The sequence below is a fragment of the Pleurodeles waltl genome, chromosome 8 (genome assembly GCF_031143425.1).
Source record: "Pleurodeles waltl isolate 20211129_DDA chromosome 8, aPleWal1.hap1.20221129, whole genome shotgun sequence".
Taxonomy (NCBI): Eukaryota; Metazoa; Chordata; class Amphibia; order Caudata; family Salamandridae; genus Pleurodeles; species Pleurodeles waltl.
Window position 1 is genome coordinate 524,169,109 of NC_090447.1, and position 23,899 is coordinate 524,193,007.

A 23,899-nucleotide genomic window follows, 5' to 3' on the forward strand; every position below is an offset into this window, starting at 1 on the left:
TGGGCCAATGCTAGTGGGTAATGTGAACTTTGAAAAAGAAAACCAAAACAAGTGTCTGCAGGAGAGACGGCCACAACAGGACCCCACACACCCTGCTCAGAAGAGTGCAGTCACCAGGGAGCTGCAATAGATCTGAGAGTGGACATAGAAAACAGGTAACAAAGGCATTTCTGTGTGGTAGTCTGCAGCTGGGGTGCCTTGGGGATGGGTTGGAGGAAGAGAGGTTCAGAACACTACAGCATCCACACTTGGTGCTCGCATTATGTTGGCCGGTCCCTGCATATTGTGGGAATCAATTATATAGTGAGGTCCACCAATATCAGAGGGCAAAGTAAAGATAATTCTTGGCAAATTGCAAGCCTCCCACAGCACACTGGTGCCCACGCCTCATATAGTGCCGCTCACTGCATTATTATAATATTTCTTGGTATACTCTGGGCATTCATGTCTAGGTGGAGTCCAGTTTGAACTAATAGTCTGCCTCACTTAATGGTGGTAATTTTTAACATATGGTACTCATACACTGGAATGATGTTTCTGATCCTTGGCATAATGGTGGTGGAAATCCTTGTTACAAGATGTGCGCGGCTGGCATGTGATGGATTTAAGTGGACTTGGAAGATACAATTTGGCCTTCTATGTAAGAATATGTGAGTTTTTGATGAACGTGACATGCTGCAGACTGACGACGAAATGTGTATTTATTAAAAATTAAAAACGGACATTATGGGACAAAAATTGTATTTCTCAAGAAAATGAAAAGATTTTGTTTAGAAAATATGAGTTCATTCACAATTAAATGCTTGTGTTGGCGGAAAGTGGCAAGCTAATGTTTGGGGATAAAAGTATTGCATTCCCAAACTACTAAAGCTTGAAACTAGTTTTAAAGCACTTGAGTGTTGTTTTGAACAGCAACATTATAGAGGATAAAAATAACACGGGACGAGAGATAAACAAGGAATGTACCTGGACATGTGGTGGGAGTTGGTTGGGTCATTTTTGTCCAAAGGGTGGTTGGAAGGGCAGCGATCTTTCATTTAGCTCTGCAAATGTGTGTTCTCTTTTTACTGACACAGCTCATGAAAATCGCTGCTTAATAAGCTTAGTGGATTAACCTACATTTAAAACCTGTGCAAGGCCATACATGTATTGTTGTAAATGAGAGGTGACCGGTCATATACATTTAAAATGTTCTGAAACACTTGCTTTGCTTCCCATTGCTGAATATTATGGCGAACTGCACGCTCATCATTTACTATGCTTTAAAAGTTATAGCATTAGAATATATCATTTAAAAAATGTTATTAAATAATACTCAAGTTTCCAATTAAAAAAAAAAAAAATGTTGGCGGAGCTCGGGGAACCCAACAAATCCCCTTTTTAGTAGTGTGTGGTTTTTTTGCACTCCACTCGCAATTATATGTAGTATGGAGACTGGATTATAAAAAGTCGCCAGCCTGCTTTTGGTTCTCAGTCCGGTCCTGATGGAGTGAAGTGGGCATCACAATGAGAATTAAGGGCCACATGTAGCAAGCTTTTTGCACGTCGCAAACAGCGAATTTCGCTGTTTGCGACGTGCTAAAAGCACATCACAATGCACAAACCCCGTTTTGCGATTCGGTAACCAGGTTACCGAATCGCAAAACAGGTTTGCGAGTCGCAATTAGGAAGGGGTGTTCCTTTCCTAATTGCGAGTCGCAGTGCAATGTAGGATTGGTTTGTGACCGCGAACGCGGTCGCAAACCAATCGCATTTTGCACCCATTTCAAATGGGTGGTAACCCATTCCCAAAAGGGAAGGGGTCCCCATGGGACCGCTTCCCCGTTGTGAATGGCACTGTAAACATTTTTTCGGAGCAGGCAGTGGTAAATGAAACAAAAATGTTTCATTTTTCGTTTTTGTAATGCATCTCGTTTTCCTTAAAGGAAAACGGGCTGCATTACAAAAAAAAAAAAAAACTGCTTTAATGAAAAGCAGTCACAGACATGGTGGTCTGCTGTCCGCAGCAGGCCACCATGCCTGTGAGGGCCCCCATTCGCAAGGGGGTAGCAAATTGCGACCCACCTCATGATTATTCATGAGGTGGGCATTTGCGACCCCCTTGTGAATTCCAGATGGTGTCAGGGACACCATCCAACATTTGGATTTGCGACTCGCAAAACTGACTCACAATTTGCGGGTCGCAAATCTGAAAGTTGCTACATGTGGCCCTAAATGACTAATAGGGGAACATGGGTTTCAGTGGTAGAAGGCCACCAGGGTCCCCTAAAATCATTAGGCTAACACCAGGAAAACATATAGCAAGAAATTCTAATATCTAGCACACATGTGAGACATCTACAATTCCAGACCCAACACAGATTATATCTTTCAGAGACAAAAGAGGATCTCTTAGCCACTGTAAAACAAGCATTGGCAAAGCAAATAGGATTTGCCAATGGTTTTAAGTGAAGCTGTGCAACATGGCTAAAGGGGAAACAAAACAAGCATTTGCAATGCAATGGGTCTTGCGTTTGCTTGAGTTAGAGCTATTAGCGTTGTAAATTCCTAATTGGACCTTTCTTGCAACATAAATTGAAAATGAAAAGTAAAACAGTTGACATAAGCCAGCCAATTCAAAGTGTCATGGCCGCCATGAGCATGAATGCGAAGGAGACACACAAAAGGGAAAATAAGTTTGCTCGCATTCAAACGTATCGGCAATCGTGCAGCAATCCATGTAACAGGGTCGATGGCTAAGGCAGTAACAAAACTGCACCAAGGAGCGACAAACATAAAGCATTTACCAAAGATGATAAAGGTTTTTTGAAAGGCAATCCCATGAACGAGTGATAGTGATGGGTGTGCGGTGGGAGTGGTTAAAAGCCCACAGGGATATTACAACAGGCCAGAGTGCTTGCTCGCTCCACCTAAAAAGGTGCTGGGATGCATCCACTGCTACTGCATTATCTTGCAGGAGCGTGCACTACACATGTACATGCCTCCAAATGACGCGGGCAATTTTTAAAAAAAGTTGTGCAAATGCATTTTTTTTTCCAAAGGTTAGTGGAGGTAAGCAACATAGAAGAAATAGGTCGGGGAAGCAACATGAAGAGCGTGGGTGGTGGGGCTACACTGAGGGTGCGGGCAGAATGAAGCAACACTGAGGATGCAGGTAGGGGTAAGCAACACAGAGGGCAGGGAAGAGGTGCACGACACAAGCAAAAAGAGAGGGACAGCACTGCAGAGCAGTGGAAGAGCACCACAGGGGTGAGAAAGAGCAATGTAGAACCGGGTGGAAGCATACCAACAACAAACCAACACAGGGGGAGAAGTAGACGACGGTGAGCACAACATAGAGGAGGTGGGGAGAAAACATGGGTGAGAGAAAGCAAACCAGTGAAAGGGGGGAAGAAGAGCACAAGTGTGATAGCTGGAAAACACATGCACTAACATGGAGTGCTTACCAAAAACAAACAAAGTAGTGTCCGAAAAGTAAGCAGTGGGTGTGACACATTTAATAAGGACATGATCCATAGGAAGAACAAACAAGAAAATGAAGGAAAGCCCACAAAAAACTAACAAATAAAAAGCAAGCAAGCAAGCAAGTGACAATAAAGCCTACAAATGGTAAACAACATGGGGCCCTAAGTTCACTGTAGACTAACAGTAGGTATTTTCGCAAACAGACAGCTAGTGCTGTCTGGTAGGCAAGATTTAAAAACCCATGACCACAGAGGGCCCCATAGTTAAAGCAGAGAAGAAAGAAAAGGCACTTAAGAGATGCACTAAGTCACTGTGCAGAATTTAAGACAAAGGAACATGCAGAGAATAGGGACAGCAAAGAGTAATCTTTACAGTTCATCTCTCTCATAAGAAAACTGTGAAGAAAATGAGGGACCCTCTTTCGGAAAGATCAAAGTAAGGTCTACATTTCAAAAGAACATATATTTAATCTGGAAAGTATCAGCTAGTCAAAGACAATAGTTTTGAAAGAGGAAAAGGGAAGAGGCCATGCATTAATCAGGGGCAGTTTCAATATCATCCAGCATGAGTACTGATTAGCCTTTCTAATTCATCTTTTGGAGGCGCATAGCCAGCGAATAGGTCGTAGAACATCTACTTGGGTAAAAAGAAAAAGAAAGCACAGCTAAACAAATCAGCTCTGCAATAAGAGAACTTGGTAAAACTGAGGATTATCTCAGAATGAGGAGTAAGCAAAAATAAAAATAACCTTATCTGAAAATAGGGAAACCTTACATAAGGATTACTATTCCACAAAAGAGACAGAGGAGTCTGTGTCTTCCACTGCCTTCTTTTGATTAAAGGCACAGAGAGCCGATCAAGACCTGTAACCAATAAAGAATTACAAGAACAATGAAGGTTGGAAGTAGAAAACTCTTGGCAGGAACGAGAGAATAGACTATGATTTGCACAGTAAAGGGACTTTTCTGTAGCCATAAAAATACCTATTACAGGTCTCAACAGACAGCAGCCCGAAAACTGATTAGTCTAGAGACTTAGAGCCTCATTTCAAGCTGTAGCGGAATATTGACTACAAAAGCCCCCAATAAAATTACACTACTACAAGTTATCTAATTAAACCGGCATAATTCTTGTACTAGTTTTGGAGTTTTCCACAATGGTAGGCTAATAACATGTGATTATGATTTTTGCCTCTGGTACTAACTCATGGTATTCCTCTTTGTATACTGTTTTGATTGCACAATTTCCTTAAAGAAAAAACCCTGCGTCTGAGCCCAATTTTTAAAGGTCCTGTGATATGAAAAGGAGGACAATGAACAGAAACCCATCAGAAACTTTGCTTAATTAGTTAATTAAGGTAAAACCAAGCATGCTCAACAGTAGCAGGCGATTTGAATGCAAAGCTTTAAGTGACACCATTAGGCAAGGAGCTCGTTCCCCAAACATTTGTCACATGAAATAGACAGCACAGTGGCTTTAAATAAAAGGGTAGCCACAGGAGAAACCGGTCTGATGGGTTTTTGCTGACACTGTTCATTAGGAGGTGGCACTCTGACATACAAGCTAAAAATACCTCAACTAAATAAGCAGTGGCCAAATTATATATTGCACATTCACTGATAATTATACTCTCCAGAATGTTGAAAGTTTTGTGATAGATTGCAGGGCTGGAAGCAGCCATGAGAAAATTATCCTGGTAATGGCCATGGGGACATATGTAAGGTGGCAGAATTTCGGCAGTTAAAAAACATGAACCACACGAAGTAATCGGCCATTATGAAAATGGGCCTGAACACAACCAGACATACCACTATGCACTAAAAATCGTTTTTCGAAGCAGATTGAAAAAGCTCCTCAAAATGTTATGGCAAGACCGGAGGCTCCTATTATGCATTTGTCTTTTCTTTATTTTTATTAGCAGCTCCAGTCAAGAACAAACTACAAATCCCATGAGGCTAAAAACAACCAGCAAATGGGAGACAAAAGGTAGTTTCAACATGTGCACCAATCACAGATCATCCCCTGTAATAATACCTATCTTGACTGAGAACAGCCCTCTTTTCTTGCTGCCCGCAGTCAACATAAGTATTATTTTTTCCTTCACTTTCATTGTTTAATACGTAATTCTGATGTTTATGTTGATTTTCACATTTGTTTACTGTATCATTGTGCTTACGTTTCATTCCAGTCGGCTTATAGCCGCATGTGTGCAGTGCGTGTCGCACCCTTAATTTTATGAAAGTTTACTGGTTTTCTCGATCTCCTCAGCGCGCGTCAGTTGATTGTGGCGTTCGCTGAGGAGACTGCCAGCGCTTGCTGGTCTGTTCTTCGCTCTGCGGGAGTCTTCTGGAGTATTTACCCAGCGCGTACCGCTCCTCTCCTTTTCTTTCGATCTTCAAGCACATTCAGGGCGGTGCCTCGGGCACTTCCTTAATCGGCTGGTTCTCGTGTCCCGGCTGGGATTCCCCTTCTCAGCAAGCTCTGTCCCCGCCCATAGGCGGAGCTTAGCTATATTTCCTGCCCTGTGTGAGAAAGTTAACCCTTTCTTCACACTTTTTTGGTTTTACTATTAACTGGCCTATAACTGAGAGAATTAACCCTTTGTTTACACCTTTTGGGGTTTTTCTCTATTAACTGCTGTTTACCATGGACAGTAATATGACCCATTATTCTCATGATGATGAGGAAGACGTCCTAAAAGAAAATTTAAAATATTTTATTCAATTATCAGTTGACCAGGCTATGTCAGCTTCCTGGCAAAAACGATCAAAGAATTTGGAGAACTCTGTGGTAAATTTAGTGTCTAAAACCATGCTGGCCCATTCTGCCGGGGAAAGCAGAAAGCGTCCTTCCACATCAAAAAATTATAATAAGACACTGTTGGTGAGTGACAAAGCTTCACATGTGGCAGAGGACATGGTTCCTCAAAGGCCTCCTAGTAAGGAGGGGTTAACGTTGAAGACTTCAAGGAAGTGCATGGTTAAAACGAAACACTTATCCTCACCGATTAAAATTAAAAAAAAATTAGACACTGTTGATGAGGTGCTGGACCCCAACTCTGACTTGGATTTTTCCGATAAGGATGTTGGAGATCTTTTCTTCCCTCCTCCTTTTAAGAAACCCAAACCAGGGGTTCAAGATTTATCAGGTCCTAGCACAATCTTTGATTCGGAAGGGGTCCCTATGTTCGACCCAGGTGATCTACAACATCCAAATTCCACGGAATGGGTCCCTACTGAACATGTGGCAGACTATGTAACTGCCAGATTAAGAACCCCTTTGGACAAGCAAGGGCAGGCAAAACTTAGATCGTAATGCCCTTGTCCCGCCTTAGCCTCAAAGATAACGGCAACCCCTACGATTGACTCTTCTTTGCTCACCTTCTTTACTAAGTAAGGCAAGGATCCCCGGAAAGGGGTGGAAAAAGCCTGGTCTACGTGCCAGGACAAGCTCTTGGACATTGTGGGTCCTTTAACTCGAATCCTGGACTTGGCCGAATCGGCCAGACTGATACACGCCTCTGTTGACCCTGCCGAACTTTCATTGTGGGCACAACGTGCTAATTGTTTGTTAGGGAATGCAAATTCCTCAATTACGCATGAGCGCAGGAAGGGGCTTTTACTTAAACTCAATCCAAAGTTGGTAAACCTTGCTGGTTCGGACCCTGGAGTAAAAGCAGAAGGTTTGCTATTTGGGGACTCTTTCATAAAAGAGCTAAGCAAGTATTTCGCAACCTTCTTGTCTCTGGACAAGGCTCAACAGTCATTAAAGAAGATGTTTTCAGCTCTGGTTTTCACCAGGGCCGGCAGAGGTAGGAACCGCTTTGCCGTCCGGTCCTACGTTAATCAAGGTTCCAGCGGTTTCTACAACAACGTCAGCTCCGCCCAGGACTACAGACCGCAGTTCTACCCTCAAAGGAGCAGAGGCTTTAGAAACAAAGGAAGTCGCAATCCCAGATTTGTTGCGCAATCCGGTAAGTCAGCATGTCTGTTCTCCAATTGTGGGGGGGTTGTATTTCTCGGTGCCTGCCAAAATGGACAGAACTCACGAAGGACCCTAGGGTCCTAGACACGGTCCAAGGTTATGTTACAGAACTCTTTTCAGAACCTTTTCAAGAAAGTTTTCCTCCCTCCCCTCAGTTTTCACTCCAAATGACAGAATTAATTACTTTAGAAATTCAATCTCTTTTGCAAAAACAAGCAGTAGTTCCTTGTTCTCTAGATCATTCAGGCTTTCTCAGTTCTGTTTTTCTGGTTCAGAAAAAGAACAAGAAGGTGCGTCCGGTTATCAATCTCAAGCAGTTCAATCAATTTGTTGTATACCGCCACTTCCAGATAGAAACCATCCTTCATCTCAGAGACATTTTGCTTCAAGGAGATTGGATGGTAAGGCTAGATCTCCAAGATGCTTATCTTACAATTCCCATTCACCCGGTCTCCCAGAAGTTTCTACAGTTTCAGCGGGCCGGTCAGACTTATCGTTTCACTTCCCTTCCCTTTGGTCTATCCTCCGCTCCTTGGTGTTTCACAAAATTAATGAAGCCAGTGGTGGCTTTTCTCAGAGCTCGAGGCATCAGACTAGTCATCTACTTGGACGACATTCTGATTATGAATCAGAGTCGCACTTCTCTTCTGTCTCAAATGCATCTTACTTGCGACCTTCTTTCAGATCTAGGTTTTATTATAAATTACGAAAAATCTTCTTTGGATCCGGTCCAAAGGATCGAATATTTGGGTTTTCTAGTGGACGCTGTCTCCGCTACTCTTCTCCTTTCTTCCTCCAAGATAAAGTCCATCAAGTCGGAGATACTTCTGATTTTACGCAGTTCGCGACTATCCCTCAGATCCTTAGCAAGGGTGGTATGTATTCTCTCTTCTTCAATCCAGGCTATTTTTCCTGGTCCTCTGCATTACCGGGCTCTGCAGAGGCTAAAAATTTGTCACCTTCAAAAAGGGTTAGCCTACACAGATTTAATTGCTCTAGACCAAGATTCCCGCGCAGAGCGTCAGTGGTGGATAGACCATTTAGACGCCTGGAATGGCAGGACAATCTTCGCATCAGACCCAGATCTTGGATTAGAGTCAGATGCAAGTCTGTGGGGCTGGGGGACCCGGTGTGGTACAATCTCGACTGGAGGCTCATGGTCTTTAGAGGAGTCAAAACTGCACATAAACTGTTTAGAGATGCTTGCCCGCTCCTTTGCAATTAGTAGCCTCGCAAGAGACAGAATTTCCTGTTCAGTTCTTCTAAGAATGGACAACGTTTCCGCAGTCCCTTACATCAACCGTCTGGGAGGCACAAAATCCAAGCCTTTAGTGGAATTGGCAAAAGGGTTTAGGGAGTTTTGTCTGCAAAACAAGATCTCCGTTCATGCGGATTATCTCCCAGGCAATCTCAACTATGTAGCGGATTGGTACTCTCGCCATTTTCAGGACTCCAGCGATTGGATGCTCAATACGCAGGTCTTCAACACCCTTTTCCACAAATGGGGCCCTTTCCACATAGATCTATTCACTTCCCGTCTCAATGCTCATGTCCCGCAGTTCTACTGTTGGCATCCAGACCCTCTAGCTCTTGCATTAGATGCGTTCTCCCAGGATTGGTCTTCATCCCTGAATTACGCATTCCCTCCCTTCATTCTGATTTCCAGGGTATTGGCACAAGTAAGGTGTCAACAAGCCTCTCTAGTGCTCATAGTTCCATTCTGGCACTCCCCGGTGTGGTTCCCTTCTCTCCTAGAATTATCAATAGAGCCTCCGTCCCTAATTCTATCCTTTCCAGATCTCCTGACCAATCCCCAGGGCCTCCATCACAGTCTTATACTCCAGAACGTTCTTACGCTTTCGGCTTGGAAAATATCGGGGAGACCCAATCTGGCGGCCCTATTTCGGCAGAGGCTTCAAAATGCATTGACATGGCGACGGCCCCAGGAACAAAGAGGGCATATAGATCAGCTTGGTCTCTCTGGCATAGCTGGTGTATGGGAAAACACGCTGATCCCTTTACAGCAGATGTAACCATGATAGTCAACTTTTTGGCAGCTGAGGCCAGTAAAGGTAAGTAAGGATGTTAGAGCTCTAGATGTTACAGCTCGTCAGTTTACTCCCTCTGGTGTTATGTTTAATGTATCAAGACGTACTAAAACTAATCTTTCTTCATTTTTTTATCCCTTTTTTCCAGATCAGCCTAAACTTTGTGTTGGTCAATGTTTAAAAGTTTTTGAGCAACAGACAACCGATCTGAGAAATTCATGCTCTACCCAATTGCTGATTTCTTTTAGAAAACCTTTCAAACCTGTGTCCTCTCCTACTTTGACTCGCTGGGTCCGTTGGGTTATGTCCCTGGCGGGCATTGATACCTCTGCTTTTGGTGCACATTCGGCTAGAGGAACCATGGCGTCCATAGCTTTTAGGGTGGGTTCTCGGTTGGAGGATATTCTCAGGTCGGCTGACAGGTCGAATGACAATGTTTTTAAAGTTTTCTATTGCAAACCAATTCAACATGCCTTGTTAAATGTAATTGATATGCTTCAAAATTGCATAATAGGAGCCTCCGGTCTTGCCATAAAATGTAGATTTTCCTAGTAATTTATGAAGGAAAGTCTTAATTTTATTAAAGACACAGAGGCAAATATTATCCCGCCTCTACAATACTAACAATGTTATTTGTTACCCTCCCTTGCAGCATCCTTATCCACGCCACAGACCGCGTCTTAGAGATTCTTCCATTCCTGCTACGTTCCCGATGTCTCCTTCAGCACTGCTCGGCAAGGACTTCCATTTGCTGGATCGCCATGAGCTTCCAGTCTTTGTCCAGAGACTGTTATTACTTTTGCAAGACATTCTATCGCTTTGTTTGGCAGTTTGTATTTGCTGTTCTATAGTTCCATTATTTGTTCATTTCTGATTCTCGCACAAGAAAAGAGGGCTGTTCTCAGTCAAGATAGGTATTATTACAGGGGATGATCTGTGATTGGTGCACATGTAGAAAATACCTTTTGTCTCCCATTGGCTGGTTGTTTTTAGCCTCATGGGATTTGTAGTTTGTTCTCGACTGGAGCTGCTATTAAAAATAAAGAAAAGACAAATGCATAATACTCGCCTCCGTGTCTTTAATAAAATTAAGACTTTCCTTCATAAATTACTAGGAAAATCTACATTAATATGGGATTTTGAGTATGAGCGAGGAAAGGTTCCCTAAAGGGATTGTGAGGAGGAAGGCTCCCTCTAGTACGGCCCCTTCAGCAGGGAAAGATACCCTATACAACATATCAATGCAGGGTAAAAGGCTCCCTAAAATGGAGCAGTTAGCAAGGAAAAGCTTCTGAGGAGGACCTATGAGGAGGTACACATTCAGACATCCTGTGCTGGTCACTAGGCCATTAAATGCTCATAGCCTAGCATATACAGCACAGCTGAGTGTCATACTACAGCACCATAACACCCCATCCACAGACTTGCCAAAGTGTGTTGCTATGACCATTCTATCGCATTGCACCTACCACTAATTTCTTTTATGTTTATATATGGCAAAGGCACTAGCTCTGGAGTAGCCCATTCCCTTCATTTCTACCTTTTTCCTTCTCATTCTCTTCACTCACTTCCATCATCGCACACTATTTTCCTCTCACTTCTTCTGGAGCGAAGGCTGGATATTTTTAGGGAGTGGCCAGATGTTTCCAAGCTGAGTGGGGTTCTAAATTCACACTGGGATGTGTTAAACTGCCAGTGCATGCACAGTTTATTTAACCGGTTCACAATAACTCATTCCTCTTATTTTTACCTTATTAAAATTAATTTTGCTCTTCAGTTCTACTGGCACAATATATAAATATACTTGACTGTTAGTTATTAACATATGTATTCACTCCTCACTATGAGTACTCTTAGCACACTCAACCTTACTATTAGGTAAAGTATTCAGGTCAGCTTCAGATGTACTCTGGTTGCCTGTTATGTTTCAGGAGGGTGCCCGTCCTGAAATTTAGGAAAGTGATTGTCACATTCCTTCCCTCAGAAGATGCTCCCCTCAAATAAAACACTGATATTATTCGGTGTTTGGGATGTCCCACAGTATCCTTGGAGACAGATTTTCACCATGGCAGACAATTTCCCTGCAAGAGAATAAAGTTAGGCGAATTCAGGCCACTGGCCCTCTTCTAAGCAGCTGTGCATGGAAGATGATAATGAATCATGGTGATGAATTTGAATATGGTGATAATGCACTACCAACATAGTTTGTTGACTTTGTCTGAGATACAACAAAAGCAACTGTCCCAAATTAAAGCTACCATCAGCAGCTCCTTACTTCTGTGCTGCCTTACCCACAGAAATCTCCCATTTTCAAATAATCTAGAAGGCCTGCCTTCCTGGTTTGCATCCATTGACACTGCTCACATGATGATCATGTGCTCCTCATAAGGTAAGGTTGTGTCTTTACATCCCGAATTCGGAATGTTTTGGGGACTTATAAAACGTATTTTGTGGTCTCAGCCAGAGGACTGTCTCCTAAACCTGGAGCCCGCTTATCTAGAAGGTTGAAGACGGATGTAACAATCCAGAAGAGCGATAATCAGAAAACCTGAGAATTAAGATGGAAGAAATTAAACCTGTACAGTCAGGAAGACCAGAGAAAGAAGGAAATATTTCAGCAAGACTGAAATACCTTGCACCATAAATGAGTACATTTAATTTGCATAGAACCATGGGGGGGAAGGGTGAAAAACAGGGATAAAATTCATGCAGGTGTGAGACAACCACAGTGGAGTAATTATAGTGTAAGATAAAACACAGAACATGAGTCTCTATAATTACAGCAGACAGAAATCTAAAGGTAGTATCCATGAAATGCCATGTGTGAGCACCTGTGCCGTCTTGTCGGTGCACGTGGCCCCTGTCACAGACAAGGCTACTGTCTTGGGAGCAAAGTCAATTTTCTTACAATACAGGTCAATGCCAAGTTTCCCCAGAAGCATGGTTTTGTGGATAAGAGAGAATTTGCACAATGAACTGAGGTTTACCGTTAAGTGGGGGAGAGATGGGGAGGTCATTCATAGCTGTGCTCCGGATAGGAGTGCACCTGAGAGGCAGTTTTCTGAACTAATGTCACAGTTTATACCAGATTACTAGTATGGTGCCACGGGAGGCATCTTTGTGGGAACATTATTTGAGGATATTCTGGATAAGGTTGACCCTGGTGGTCGATCAGGCCTACGGTTAGTCAACCGACCAAGTATTATTGCCTAAACTACACCTGGTTCGCTGATAACAGACATACCTCTTGAACCATTTATTACAATAAAAAAACTCCAACGGACAACTGCTCTAGAAGACAAAGGCCAAATTCTGAATTAAAAATCCTGGAAGCTAAAAACATATCCTTTGGGCCGCACGGCAATAACAACAATATCTTTATGAGTGCAAACACCTGGGCGATAGTGGTGTTAGCCCACAATGGACCAAGAACTCTAGATCTGGTCAGCACTTAGGTCAAGTGGGTGCGGAGTCACTGCACAGCAACCCCTGGCCAGGGGGGCACTACTGATATCAGTGAGTATAATGATTCCTGGTTATGCTATTACAGCCTCATTATGAGGTTGTTGTTTTTTTTACTAAGGAATAGGGACTAACTACAGGAACCCTGCAGTTATGGGTACTTTTCCCTATGCATATTTCACCAGGTTTTCTTCTCGAGGCAAAAAAGAGAGAAGTGTATTCAGTTTGTTGCTTTCATACAACTTCTTAACCTGATTCAGTAGGTAACTTCTGGTAATGTCCAAAATGATTTCCCCAATACTTGCAATAAGAGACAAAATATGGTTCTGATGCAAGGCCAAAGAGTATGGTGATGGGCTCATGCTCATCTCACAACAGTCAGAGGATTAAGAGCAACAGGGTTGGGTACAAGTCTTCACGATTCAAAAGCAAATATTGGTACAAGGGAGCATGCGCACCAGACACAGTAACTACACCAGGAAGTTTCACTTGTATATAGGTTGTTGTGCAGCACACCTGTTTCTGGTGTATGAAGGGCTTTTTGGAACTTTGGGTCCGGAATGCAGGCCTCCTGGGCTCAGCCGAGAATGATCCATGCAGTTTGAAACAGCAGCAGCAGGGCAGATAGCAAGGGGTCAAACAGAGTTTTACTCTTAGATTAGATTTAGGGTTTTGCGGACAGGGCACTCTGCTGCAAATACAACAGACCACCCTGCCTGCCCAACCCTTGGTCCACCAACCTCATTTAGAGAGGGGGTGGGGTCAATCAACAGAATACTTTATCATACAGCCCAATTGAGTCGGCGGCTTTGGGGGAAGATCATTACCCTGCCCCCCTTATTTAGGAAGGCCTGTGTAATGCCTTTATTTTCCTTGTCTGACATAGCTAGGAGAAAATAGGGGGTGAGGGTCAGGTAAAAATAATGACGACTCCTATACCCTGGGAGAAAATTCCCAGGGTGTGGGAGTTATTACATTTTTGTTGTTCAAAAATAAAATCCAGCTTTGGGGGTTTGTTTTGGGAAGACAAAAAAAGTTTAAAATGTTTGATGGACAGGCGACCACTGTCCACCAAACTTTTAGTACTGAAAGGAACCACGATAGCAGTTCCCTTGAATGTACAGAGATGCCTGTTGGGCTGGCAGTCATCTCTAAATTTGGTGGGTGGTAGTCCATCAAGGCTTCGCTACCCTGATGGACTGTACTAAGTCCACCAAGCTCTCAATCAGGCCATTAGTCCTAGGCTTGAAGAGACGGGTAAGATGTAGCTCAAAACATCCAGGATGGCACCAATGCTGGATTCGTGCAGGGGTGTTATGAAAACGTTCTACAAAAGGCTTGACAGAACCTCGAGCTTGTATCCTCTATCCTCGGCAATTAGGGTGCAGCCTAGTGGCAATAATGTCCAAAGGCACAGATTAAGTTTGAGAGAAAGCTAATTAAGTTGGACCTGTCTTCATGGACAATTTCCAGCTTCTGTGAAACAGGAAATGTTGACAGACAGAGCAAGATTGTGTTATTGGTCATTGGCTCGAGATGAAAACACAAAGCTGGAACTCCACGTGGATTGCTCTTGTGAGACAGTCAATGGAGAAGTAAGGAGTGGGATATGGGCTGACCCTGTCATTTTCTATGGGCTGCATCCCTCCTCCAAATAAGTAACTTTATTGCAAAGGGATGCTTGTGCTCACCCAAAGGGAGAAGCCATAGTGGATCCCAAGTAGGGTTCACAATCACCCCTTGTTCCTAGTCATGCTGGCGATTGTGATCACTTTCTTGTTCACATTTACTCAGTTGTTTGCAATCAGCTCTTGGCAAAAAACATGTCCCAAATGCTGGATGGGTTGGTAAAATTTAAATGTTTCTAGAGAGGTGTGAGAAGACATCTTCAGTATATAGGAAACCTCCATAAACCAAGACCTGGCCATATGATGATTCAAGAGGGTACCACCTTAAGACTAACAAGGTTGATTTCCCCTTTTTCAGAGAATTAAGGGTTTCATGGGAAGAACCAGAATTAGAAATTCAGCGTGCCTTAAGCTAGGGGGCTCTTGACCAGCTCCAAAAATTAAAGATGCAAGGATACCAAACAAACAGAAATATAGTGTGATGGACAGTTGGATAAAGCAAATGTGGACTTGAATAATTATCAATATTGATAATGACCATTTGTAAACCTCACGCTCTGTGTTGTATGGGGCTTTTATAACAGAACTTATACTTATCTAACTCAATGCTGCTCATTTGACCGATCATCATAGCACACACTGCGGGATCATCCAGGCCAATTCATAACATGCTTTTTAACAGGTACATTAATGGAATGAGCTGTCTTAACTTCTATAATTATTTCTACTGTCTTAGGCTCCAACCCTTCCACCCCTTCACTCTCTCTTGCCACAGCCTGCTCCAATCTACCCTCTTTTCTTTTGCTCCCCCTCTCCCTCACTACTAGCTTTCCACATACAGAGCTTTGTAATTGACTTTGAATGTAATAAAGCATTCTACAAATGACCAACATGACAGCACAGAATGACATAATGTAACCCATGTATTTCCTCCAGTAACTTATTTTACAGTTTCTCTCCCCACTGCACCGTGAAACATCTTATGGTCCTTTCACACAAGATACTTGAGTGTATATTACTAATGTCTCATTAGTCCTGTAGCAGTAAGAAAACAATCGTACTGGGTCAATAAACAGATATTTGAGAGGGCGCCTCACCCACAACTTACCGTGACGTGCTTCATCATAGGCGACCTCTCACACTGAGGTAGGGCAGTACCACTCCAGCGGACTCAACCAAGTAGATGATACTTGAGAGTTCTTATATAACTCTTTCAGGACAATGTTATTGGTCCAGTTGAAATTGTATAAAAAAATACCTAGGGGTATACCCAAAGTGATTACCTTTAATTCCGAGTACCCCTAATACTGGTTGAAACTACAAAGGTCTGCCTGTTTCCTGGAGAAGGTGGTGAACGTAAGGCAAACACCAGGCTGTAGCGGGTATTTGACTATCAGTTTGATTTTATTTTCCATTTTCCCTTTCCATTAAACGCTCTGATTGGCTCCTGCTGACTCCAGTCTTTCTCAGGCAATGTTTCGGGCACACTTATGTATGCAGGAAGTTTGTTTTTCTATCCTGGGAAGTGTTTTTTTTTTTACTGTGTGCCAGTTTTGTTAAGTAATTAACTGCTTCTCCTAAGTTGATATATAATTCAGCTTGGCGCACCGAAAGCAGTGGGGCGTGAAGTAGCACAACAGCTTGAACACCGAGGCATCTCAGGGGCCCATACATTTTAAGAACCTGCAAATATAATCTGGATTGCTTTTCTGCATATATTCCTACAAGAGGCTAGTTTCTCGAAGCATAACTAGCTAATTTTTAAAGGGCAATACTGCTGTTGGGATTCCCTAACTATTGTCTTGCTGGGTCACACAGGATTCCACGTCACCTAAAACCTTCTTCAGACTTTTCCTTGTCTGTGAAAAATGACTACCACAGGGAAGTCATTGAAGTCTAGGAAACTTGCCTGAGTGATGAAACAAAACCTATCTCCATTCCCACCTGCCATTCTTCACCCACTATTATCAAAATCAATATTATATTTTGGACAGAAATTAATGGGGGCTCCCGGGCCTTGGAAGAGCGACATGCAGCCCGAAACCAATGAACATATGTGAACTATGGAAGACTCGGGGGGCTCTCTTCATTTTCTGCAGATGGCTCTATCCATTTGTGGTATGTCACTGATTCTGGGGATAGACAGATGCCCCTTCCTGCTCACATTTTTATTCCCTTGGTGAGCACACACTAATGCCACTAGCGCGCATCAAAATCTCCATGTCCACTTCCAGGCGTTCCTCACGTCAGGCAATGTGTTCATCATGGTATTAAGGTCACCGCTAGTCAATGCAACTAGAAGCCCCTCTGCACAACTGGCAATTCTCATATGGATCTGGTGGAGAGAACCAAGATGCAATAACCTCCCCCTAAAGGAAATATCTGCAGGGAAAGCCAACCGCCTGTTGGCAAAACCTGTCAACTCACTTAGTTTAGGACAAAGGTTGTGTGCAGCATCACTTTCCCACCCTATAGATGCCGTTGTCCACAGAGTACAAGACCCTCCCTCCTCCTTAACACCTACACCTCTCCCCACTGTGACAACCCACAACTTGCAAGTAGTAGTCTATATTCTGAGATAACCATCAATGCTGAAAGACTAAGGAACTGGAAAAAACAGTGCCATACAAACAAGCATTGTTAAAGCTAATATGTCTCACCTATGCAAGAGCTATAGGCTTTTCCAATGTGTCATGTTGTACACAGGTGTGGCTGCTGTTCAGTATGGCTAAAAGTTAGTAGCCTAAAGGAGAGTAAGGTGGAGTGTCGTAGAGAGGAATGGTGAAGTGTGGAGCAGACGGTCAGAGTGGAGTGGCATAAAGTGGAGAAACATCCAGGGAGTAGCATACAGTAAAGTGGACTGGCGTACGTGCAGCAGCATAGAGTTTGGTGGCATACAATGAAGTATTATAGAATGCAGTGGCGTAGATTAGAGTGGTGCATTGTACAGTGCAGTGGCATATAGTACAGTGGTGCAGAATGGAGAGGTGCAGAGTGGAGTGGCATAAAGTGAAGTGACGTAGAGTGCAGTGGTGTAGAGTAGAGTGGCACAGAGTATAGTGGTGTAAAGTGGTGCAGAGTAGAGTGGCCTAGAGTGCAGTGGTGTAGAATGGTGCAGAATAGAGTACAATGGCATAGAGTGCAGTGGAATAGAGAGAAATGCTTCTGAGTGCAGTGGCGTAGAGTGCAGTAGGCCAGAGTAGAGAGACTAGAGTTCAGTGGCAGAGAGTGAGTATTTCAGAGCGAAGTGTCATAGAGTGCAATGTTGCAGAGTGGCATTGAGTGCAGTGGCGTAGAATATAGTGGCACAGTGAGCAGTGGTGCAGAGTAGAGTGCAGTGGCTTAGATTGCAGTACCTTAGAGTGTGGTGACCTACAGCAGATTGTTTCAGATACAGTAGTAGTGGGACAGTGTGCAATGGCATACAGTAATGGTGTAAAGTTGTGTAGAGTGCAGTGGTGCAGGGCAGATTAGAGTGGCGTACAGTGGATTGACATAGAGTGAGGGGTGTAGAGGCGAGTGGTACAGAGTAGAGGGCATTGGCGTAGAGTGTACTGGCCTAGAGTAAGTGACATAGAATGCAGTCTTGCACGGTAGCGTAGAGTGTAGTTGTGTAGAGTAGAGGGGAGTGGCCTAAACTGGAGTGGTGTATAGTAGAGCGAGTGTTATTTTCCATTTCCATTCAATGCTCTAATTGGCTCCTGCTGACTCCAGTCTTTCCCAGGCAATGTTCCGGTCACACTTATATATGCAGGAAGCTTGTTTTTCTATACTAGAAAGTGTTTTTTTTTTACTGTGTGCCAGTTTTGTTAAATAATTAACTGCATCTCCAAAGTTGATTTATCACAGCTTGGCGCACCGAAAGCAGTGGGGCGTGGAGTAGCACAACAGCTTGAACACCGAGGCACCTCAGGGTCTCATACATTTTAAGAACCTATAAATATAATCTGGATTGCTTTTCTGCATATATTCTTATAAAAGGCTAGATTCTCGAAGTATAAATAGCTAATTTTTAAAGGGCAATATTGCAGTTCGGATTCCATAATAGTAGAGTGATATAAAGTGCACTGACAGAGTAGAGTGGGGCAGAGTACAGTAGAAAGGCATTGAGTGAAGTAGCATAGAGTGCAGTGGCGTGGAGTGGTGTAGAGTGGAGCACAGTGCAGTGGTGCACGGTAAAGTGGCATGGTAAAAAGTGGAGTGGTGCAGAACAGAGTGTGGTGGTGTGGAGTGGTGTAGAGTGGAGTCATGTAGAGTCTAGCGTGCATGGTGTGGTAGCACACTGCCATTACACACAACACATTTTCAATTGAAATGACCATTACATTTGCACAGACATACAGTTTTACTGATAAAACTATACAGCGCACAAACAGTAATGTGTAGTGTAATGATCTGTTTTGATCAAATTAAAGTATTTGTTTACAACATACTTCAGAGTTAACACAAAATGTGCTTCATTTGTGCTTTGCTAATGTTTATATATTTTGAAATACCTTCACAGCTCATTTAAATGTTACTGTGTTCTAGAAAAAACATTTCCTTTACCCCTCAGTATCCTACGAGATTGACATATAAACCCCCTCACATTGAAGTCAGATTAAAAAACCTAAACACCAGGCTTCTTCAGAACACAGAGCCTGACATCCCACCTCTTTCTTTGAATGCACAGCAGATGTGAAAAGCTAAGAACAAGATTTACTGGCCTGTTTACAGAAAGGAGCACTCATGTAAGAATACATGGAGAGTAGTGCGGAAAGGTTTTGCTCTTTGGGAGGGACAAACTGAACCTAGACAACTTTAAATAAATAAAGGCAGAAACCAGAAGATGTGAGTTAGAAACCAGAAAGCCAATGGTAAGTAACAGACAGAATGCATTCTAAGGGAAGGTTTCTGTACAACTCCAAGATATCTTTAGCAAACTAGACAGCTGTGCTGCCTGTTAAGCTTTGACCTAAAACGCATAATTTAATATCATTTGCCAGCAAATGTCTAATGTGGTCATTTAGTGTTCAATGTTTAAAAAAATTACACATTTTTATTGCATTCATGTATTTTTTATTTTGTGCATGTTGTTAGCAGCATAGGGTTGGTGGTAAAAGCATGCAACCATAACTTGTGCTCTACTGTTGGTTGGGGCTAGTGCAAAACAGGTGCAGATTCCGAATGGGGCCATCTTCCACTGCTCTTCCGGTCTCAATTACAATGTACCATGCCTGTACCGGCCTAATTAGAAAAAACGAGAAAGCCAAACAAACCGTAAACATCCCTCAAGAAGATTGAAGCATGACATAGCTGCACTCATCGGTCAATAGAACACTCACGTGCAGAACCAGAAACATTGTATAAGGGGTGGACACAGCACGTCCCAACAGTGCCAGCCTTGGAGATGCAAAAGTTGCATCCAACGTGCCAGTGATTTGAAAACCATGCAGACCAGAAAAACCCAAGTATTGTAAAGTAAGTAAAAACACCGGGATGCACACTTGGTTGTCAAATGAAAGCTCCATGTGTGGCAGTCTGACATATTCAGCGCATGGACTAAACATACGCATCTGACAACATCAGAAAAGTACGTGAGCAGCAGAGGCGCGTGCTATGCACGAAGAAAGCGTAACTACCTGTGGATTTACCTGTAAAGATCTGTAAAGTAAACAAGACTTTTGGAAGACTGCGTATTCCCAGTGCTTTAAATGGGCCGGTACTGAGTACCGGCACTTTTTTTTATTTTGAGAAGACGTGCTCAGTAAAACGAGGATTTACAAAGAACCACAAACAGGATTATGTCCACCCCAAAGAAACTTAAACGTGTTGGAAGCATGGCAAGCAAGGAGTAGGAAGCTCGAATGTAAAGGAATTTTTTGAAGTGTAACTTGTTCTAAGTAATTGCAAGCGATGTGGTGAGTGGCAGCTGTGTTTTGGGAAGAGGTGGTGCTTCCGTGGAAGGGGTGCGTTGCAGGGAGCTGGATGTGGGTGCATCATGCCCGGCCGGCAGCGCGCTCTCACCTGGTGCAGAGTGTCCGCGGGCAGCTGCGTCGCCCTGAAGAGCTCGCCCACCTTGCTACCCCCGGCAGCCGTCCCTCTGCCCGCCCCCTCCGCCTGGCACCGCACAAACAGCTCCGAGTAACACTTCTGCTCGGCCTCGCTGAGGGACAGCAGTCCCAGGGCGGGCGCCCCAGACTCCATGGCGGCTCCCCGGGAGAGAGCAGCGCCCCGGCCCCGCAGACTGCACCGCGCTCGGCGCCGCTCCCTGCGCTCTGGAGGGAGGAGGAGGCTCGGCAGGTAGCGCAGGAAGGAGGCGGTGTCTGCGCTGCGCCACTTCTGGAGCCGCCCGGGGGAGTCTCCCGGGCTACCTCCGCAGTGCCCCCTGCCTACCGCCGGCGCTGGGGGACCCTCGGCCTGGACGGACTCGGGGGATGCCCACCCTGCCCCGTCTGCGGCGCGGGCTCCTGCGCTGCCCGCATGTAAACACGGAAAGGCGCCATCTTCGCTGTCATCCGAGGACACCGGAGCAGACCGGTCCGAGAGCCGGAGCCCTGAGGGGGCAGGGCCTCAGGCCGCCCCGGGGGCTTGCACTGGCACGGGGGTGCAGGTGTTTCACTGCGAAGGGTGGCACTGGCACAGAAGAGCCGGCTTTGGGGTTGGCACCAGGAGGACCGGCGGAGGGGTTACACTAGGAAGCTGGGGACAGAGGTGGTACGGGATGCTGCAGGGGGAACATTGCTACAGAGAGGGAATAGATCTGTCGAGAGGCTCGTTCCTGACGTCGAGGGGGTGCCGGTCTAACATAAGCTCGCGCTCTAAAGAGGTCGCCAAGTCCTACTGCGACCCTTTAAAAATGCAGTGTTATTCAATGCAATCTGTCACATTAAAGAAGCATTTTTGTCATAAGGCAGCGTGGCACTGCCCTACACGGTCCTCTAACAGCAAGCAGAAAACACGATACTTACACCACGGGACTGTGTCAGGTGACCACGAGTTGTCACCTAACCCTACAGGTATCAGACGTAGGACCTCGGTGGCTTATTACATTCCTCCCCACTTTAGTCAGTGAGTCCCTTGCTGTTATTGAAGTATACCTTCGCTCTCACGGTGCAAGCGTAGTAAGGCAACACTTGGCCCGGACAGGATTTGGCTGTACATCTTATAAAAGGCACATGGGATCTGACTTAAACGCCAAACAATGGGGAATTTTCAAGCATCATGGTCATAATCGAGGGACACCTCCCCTGTAGTCACACATTTGTCACCTTGAGGGTTGGTAGAGTCGACTGCCCTGCAGCACAAGTCGTCTTCGTGTAGCGGGGTCTTGAAGCTGCAAACAGGCCAGTAGGGCTGGGGACAAGTCAGCTGTTATCTGGAGTCTTCACTGCTGGTGTGGCTCTTCAGTCCTTCTTCTTTAGGTTGCCAGGAATCTGAAGAGCAAGGTTTAGATTTAGGGGTGTTACAGGGGTCAGAGGGCAGTAGCCTATGGCTACTGACCCTGAGGGTGACTACACCCTTCCTGTGCCCTCTCCCTTAGGGGAGGGAGGCACATACCTATCCCTACTGGCTGTCTCACCCAAAACAAGATGGAGGATTCTGCCAGGAGGGGTTCACCTAATTTCTGGGCACCTTAGGGGTGGTTTAATCTGGTGTGGACACTCCTCCTGGTGTTTACTAATTTTCCCGCAGCATCTGTCACCAAAAGTGGTGCTTGGTTTGGGAGGGGGCATCTCTACTAGCTGGAGTACCCTGAGGCAGCAGAACATAAGGCAGGAGCCTTTGTGGCTCACTGCCAAGTGTTGCTGTTCCTGCAGGGGGGATGTGTGAAGCACCTCCACCCGATGAGGCTTTGATCCCGACACCTGAGAGCACAAAGACCCTTACCCCATGAGGTCAGAAACTTGCCTGGTGGTGGCAAGTTGGCATAGACCGGCCAGCCATACACTAGAGAGTTGAGTGAATGTCCGGGGGCATCACTAACATGTCCTCTGTGTGCATTTTACAATAAATCCAACACTGGCATCAGTGTGGGTTTATTGAGCTGAGAAGTTTGATACCACGCTTCCCAGCACTCAGTGAAACCATCATGGAGCTGTGGAGTTCGTAACAAGAAACCCCCAGTCCATGTACTCAATATGCCACAATGCACTTACAATGTCTAAGAATGGATTTAGACACTGTAGGGGCATATTGCGCATGCAGCTATGCCCTTGCTTTTGGTATAGTGCACCCTGCATTAGGGCTGGAAGGCCTGCTAGAGGGGTGGCTTACCTATGCCACAGGCAGTGTTTTGTAGGCATGGTACCCAGGGAGGGATGCCATGTCGGGTTTGCCTTTTTCTGTCTACCAACACATATAATCTGCAGTGTGCATATGTTTGGTGAAGGGTCCCTTCTTAGGGTGGCATAATATATGCTGCAGCACTTAAGGACCCCCTCTGACCACAGGGCCCTTGGTACCACTAGTACCTTTTACAAGAGATGTATCTGTGTGCTAGAGGTGTGCAAATTGTGGAAACAATGGTACAGTTTTAGGGAAAGAGCACAGGTGCTGGGGCCTGGTTTGCAGGATCCCAGGACACACTCAGTCAAGTTAGCATCAAATATCAGGCTATAAGTGGAGGGGTACTGCAACAAGGGGCCATTTTTCTACACAAATGATATCTCAAAGTTGAGTCTTCATGATCTTCTCATCCCCATGTGGGTGGAGAAGGTAGTGATATATCTGTTCTCTGTGTCTAGCATTAGCTGGTGGACCTCCATGTTTAAGTCCAGCTTGGAGAAACACTGTGTTCTATTCAAGTCTGCAATCATGTCATCCACTGGGGTGTTATGTGTCTTTCTCATTGTATGGCCTTATTGGGAATTCTCATATCTGTGTATAGCCAGACAGCCTTTGACTGCTTTGGTTTTGTCATTATGACCAAAGGAGACACCCACTGGGTGGGATCTGACTTTTATTTTATTGCTCCTGGTTCCTCCAGCCTTAACTGCTCTGCTTCCATTAGTGTCCCGAGATTGAATGGCACTTACCGATGCAGAGCTAATGGCCAAATTGGTTGGACAATGTAGAGCTTTACATTAGCGGCTTTGAGGCATCCTAGCCATTTGAACACCCTTAGGAAGTCGTTAAGAAATTAGTTTGTCTGCCCTGCCTGTACCTTCCTTGCAAGTTCTCTGCTGTGTGACATCCCAAGGGGTGTCCCTTCACCTTCCTTATTGACGTGGAAATTGGCTTGTTTCTCAACATCCCCTCGCAGATGTTTCACTCCTACCAAGGGTGATGGCTGATGACGTCCATATGCATAAATTATTGGGCGCATGAGGA

General features: G+C 44.6%; 1 protein-coding gene and 1 long non-coding RNA gene across 3 annotated transcripts in view; one reads left to right on the forward strand and one right to left on the reverse strand.

The window, feature by feature from the left end:
• REPS2 (RALBP1 associated Eps domain containing 2) overlaps positions 1–21,371 on the reverse strand; it is a 636,764-nt gene extending 615,393 nt beyond the window's left edge. Inside the window, exon 1 of one of the 2 annotated variants that reach the window (XM_069204533.1) lies at positions 20,594–21,371. In XM_069204533.1, coding sequence (XP_069060634.1) covers positions 20,594–20,773 — 180 coding nt within the window. In that variant the 5' untranslated portion in view covers positions 20,774–21,371. The remainder of the gene's footprint in view (positions 1–20,593) is intronic. The other variant, XM_069204534.1, reaches the window with a different exon arrangement.
• The window catches only part of LOC138250102 (uncharacterized), a 190,679-nt gene that overhangs the window by 44,765 nt on the left and 122,015 nt on the right, over positions 1–23,899 (forward strand). The window lies entirely within an intron of this gene.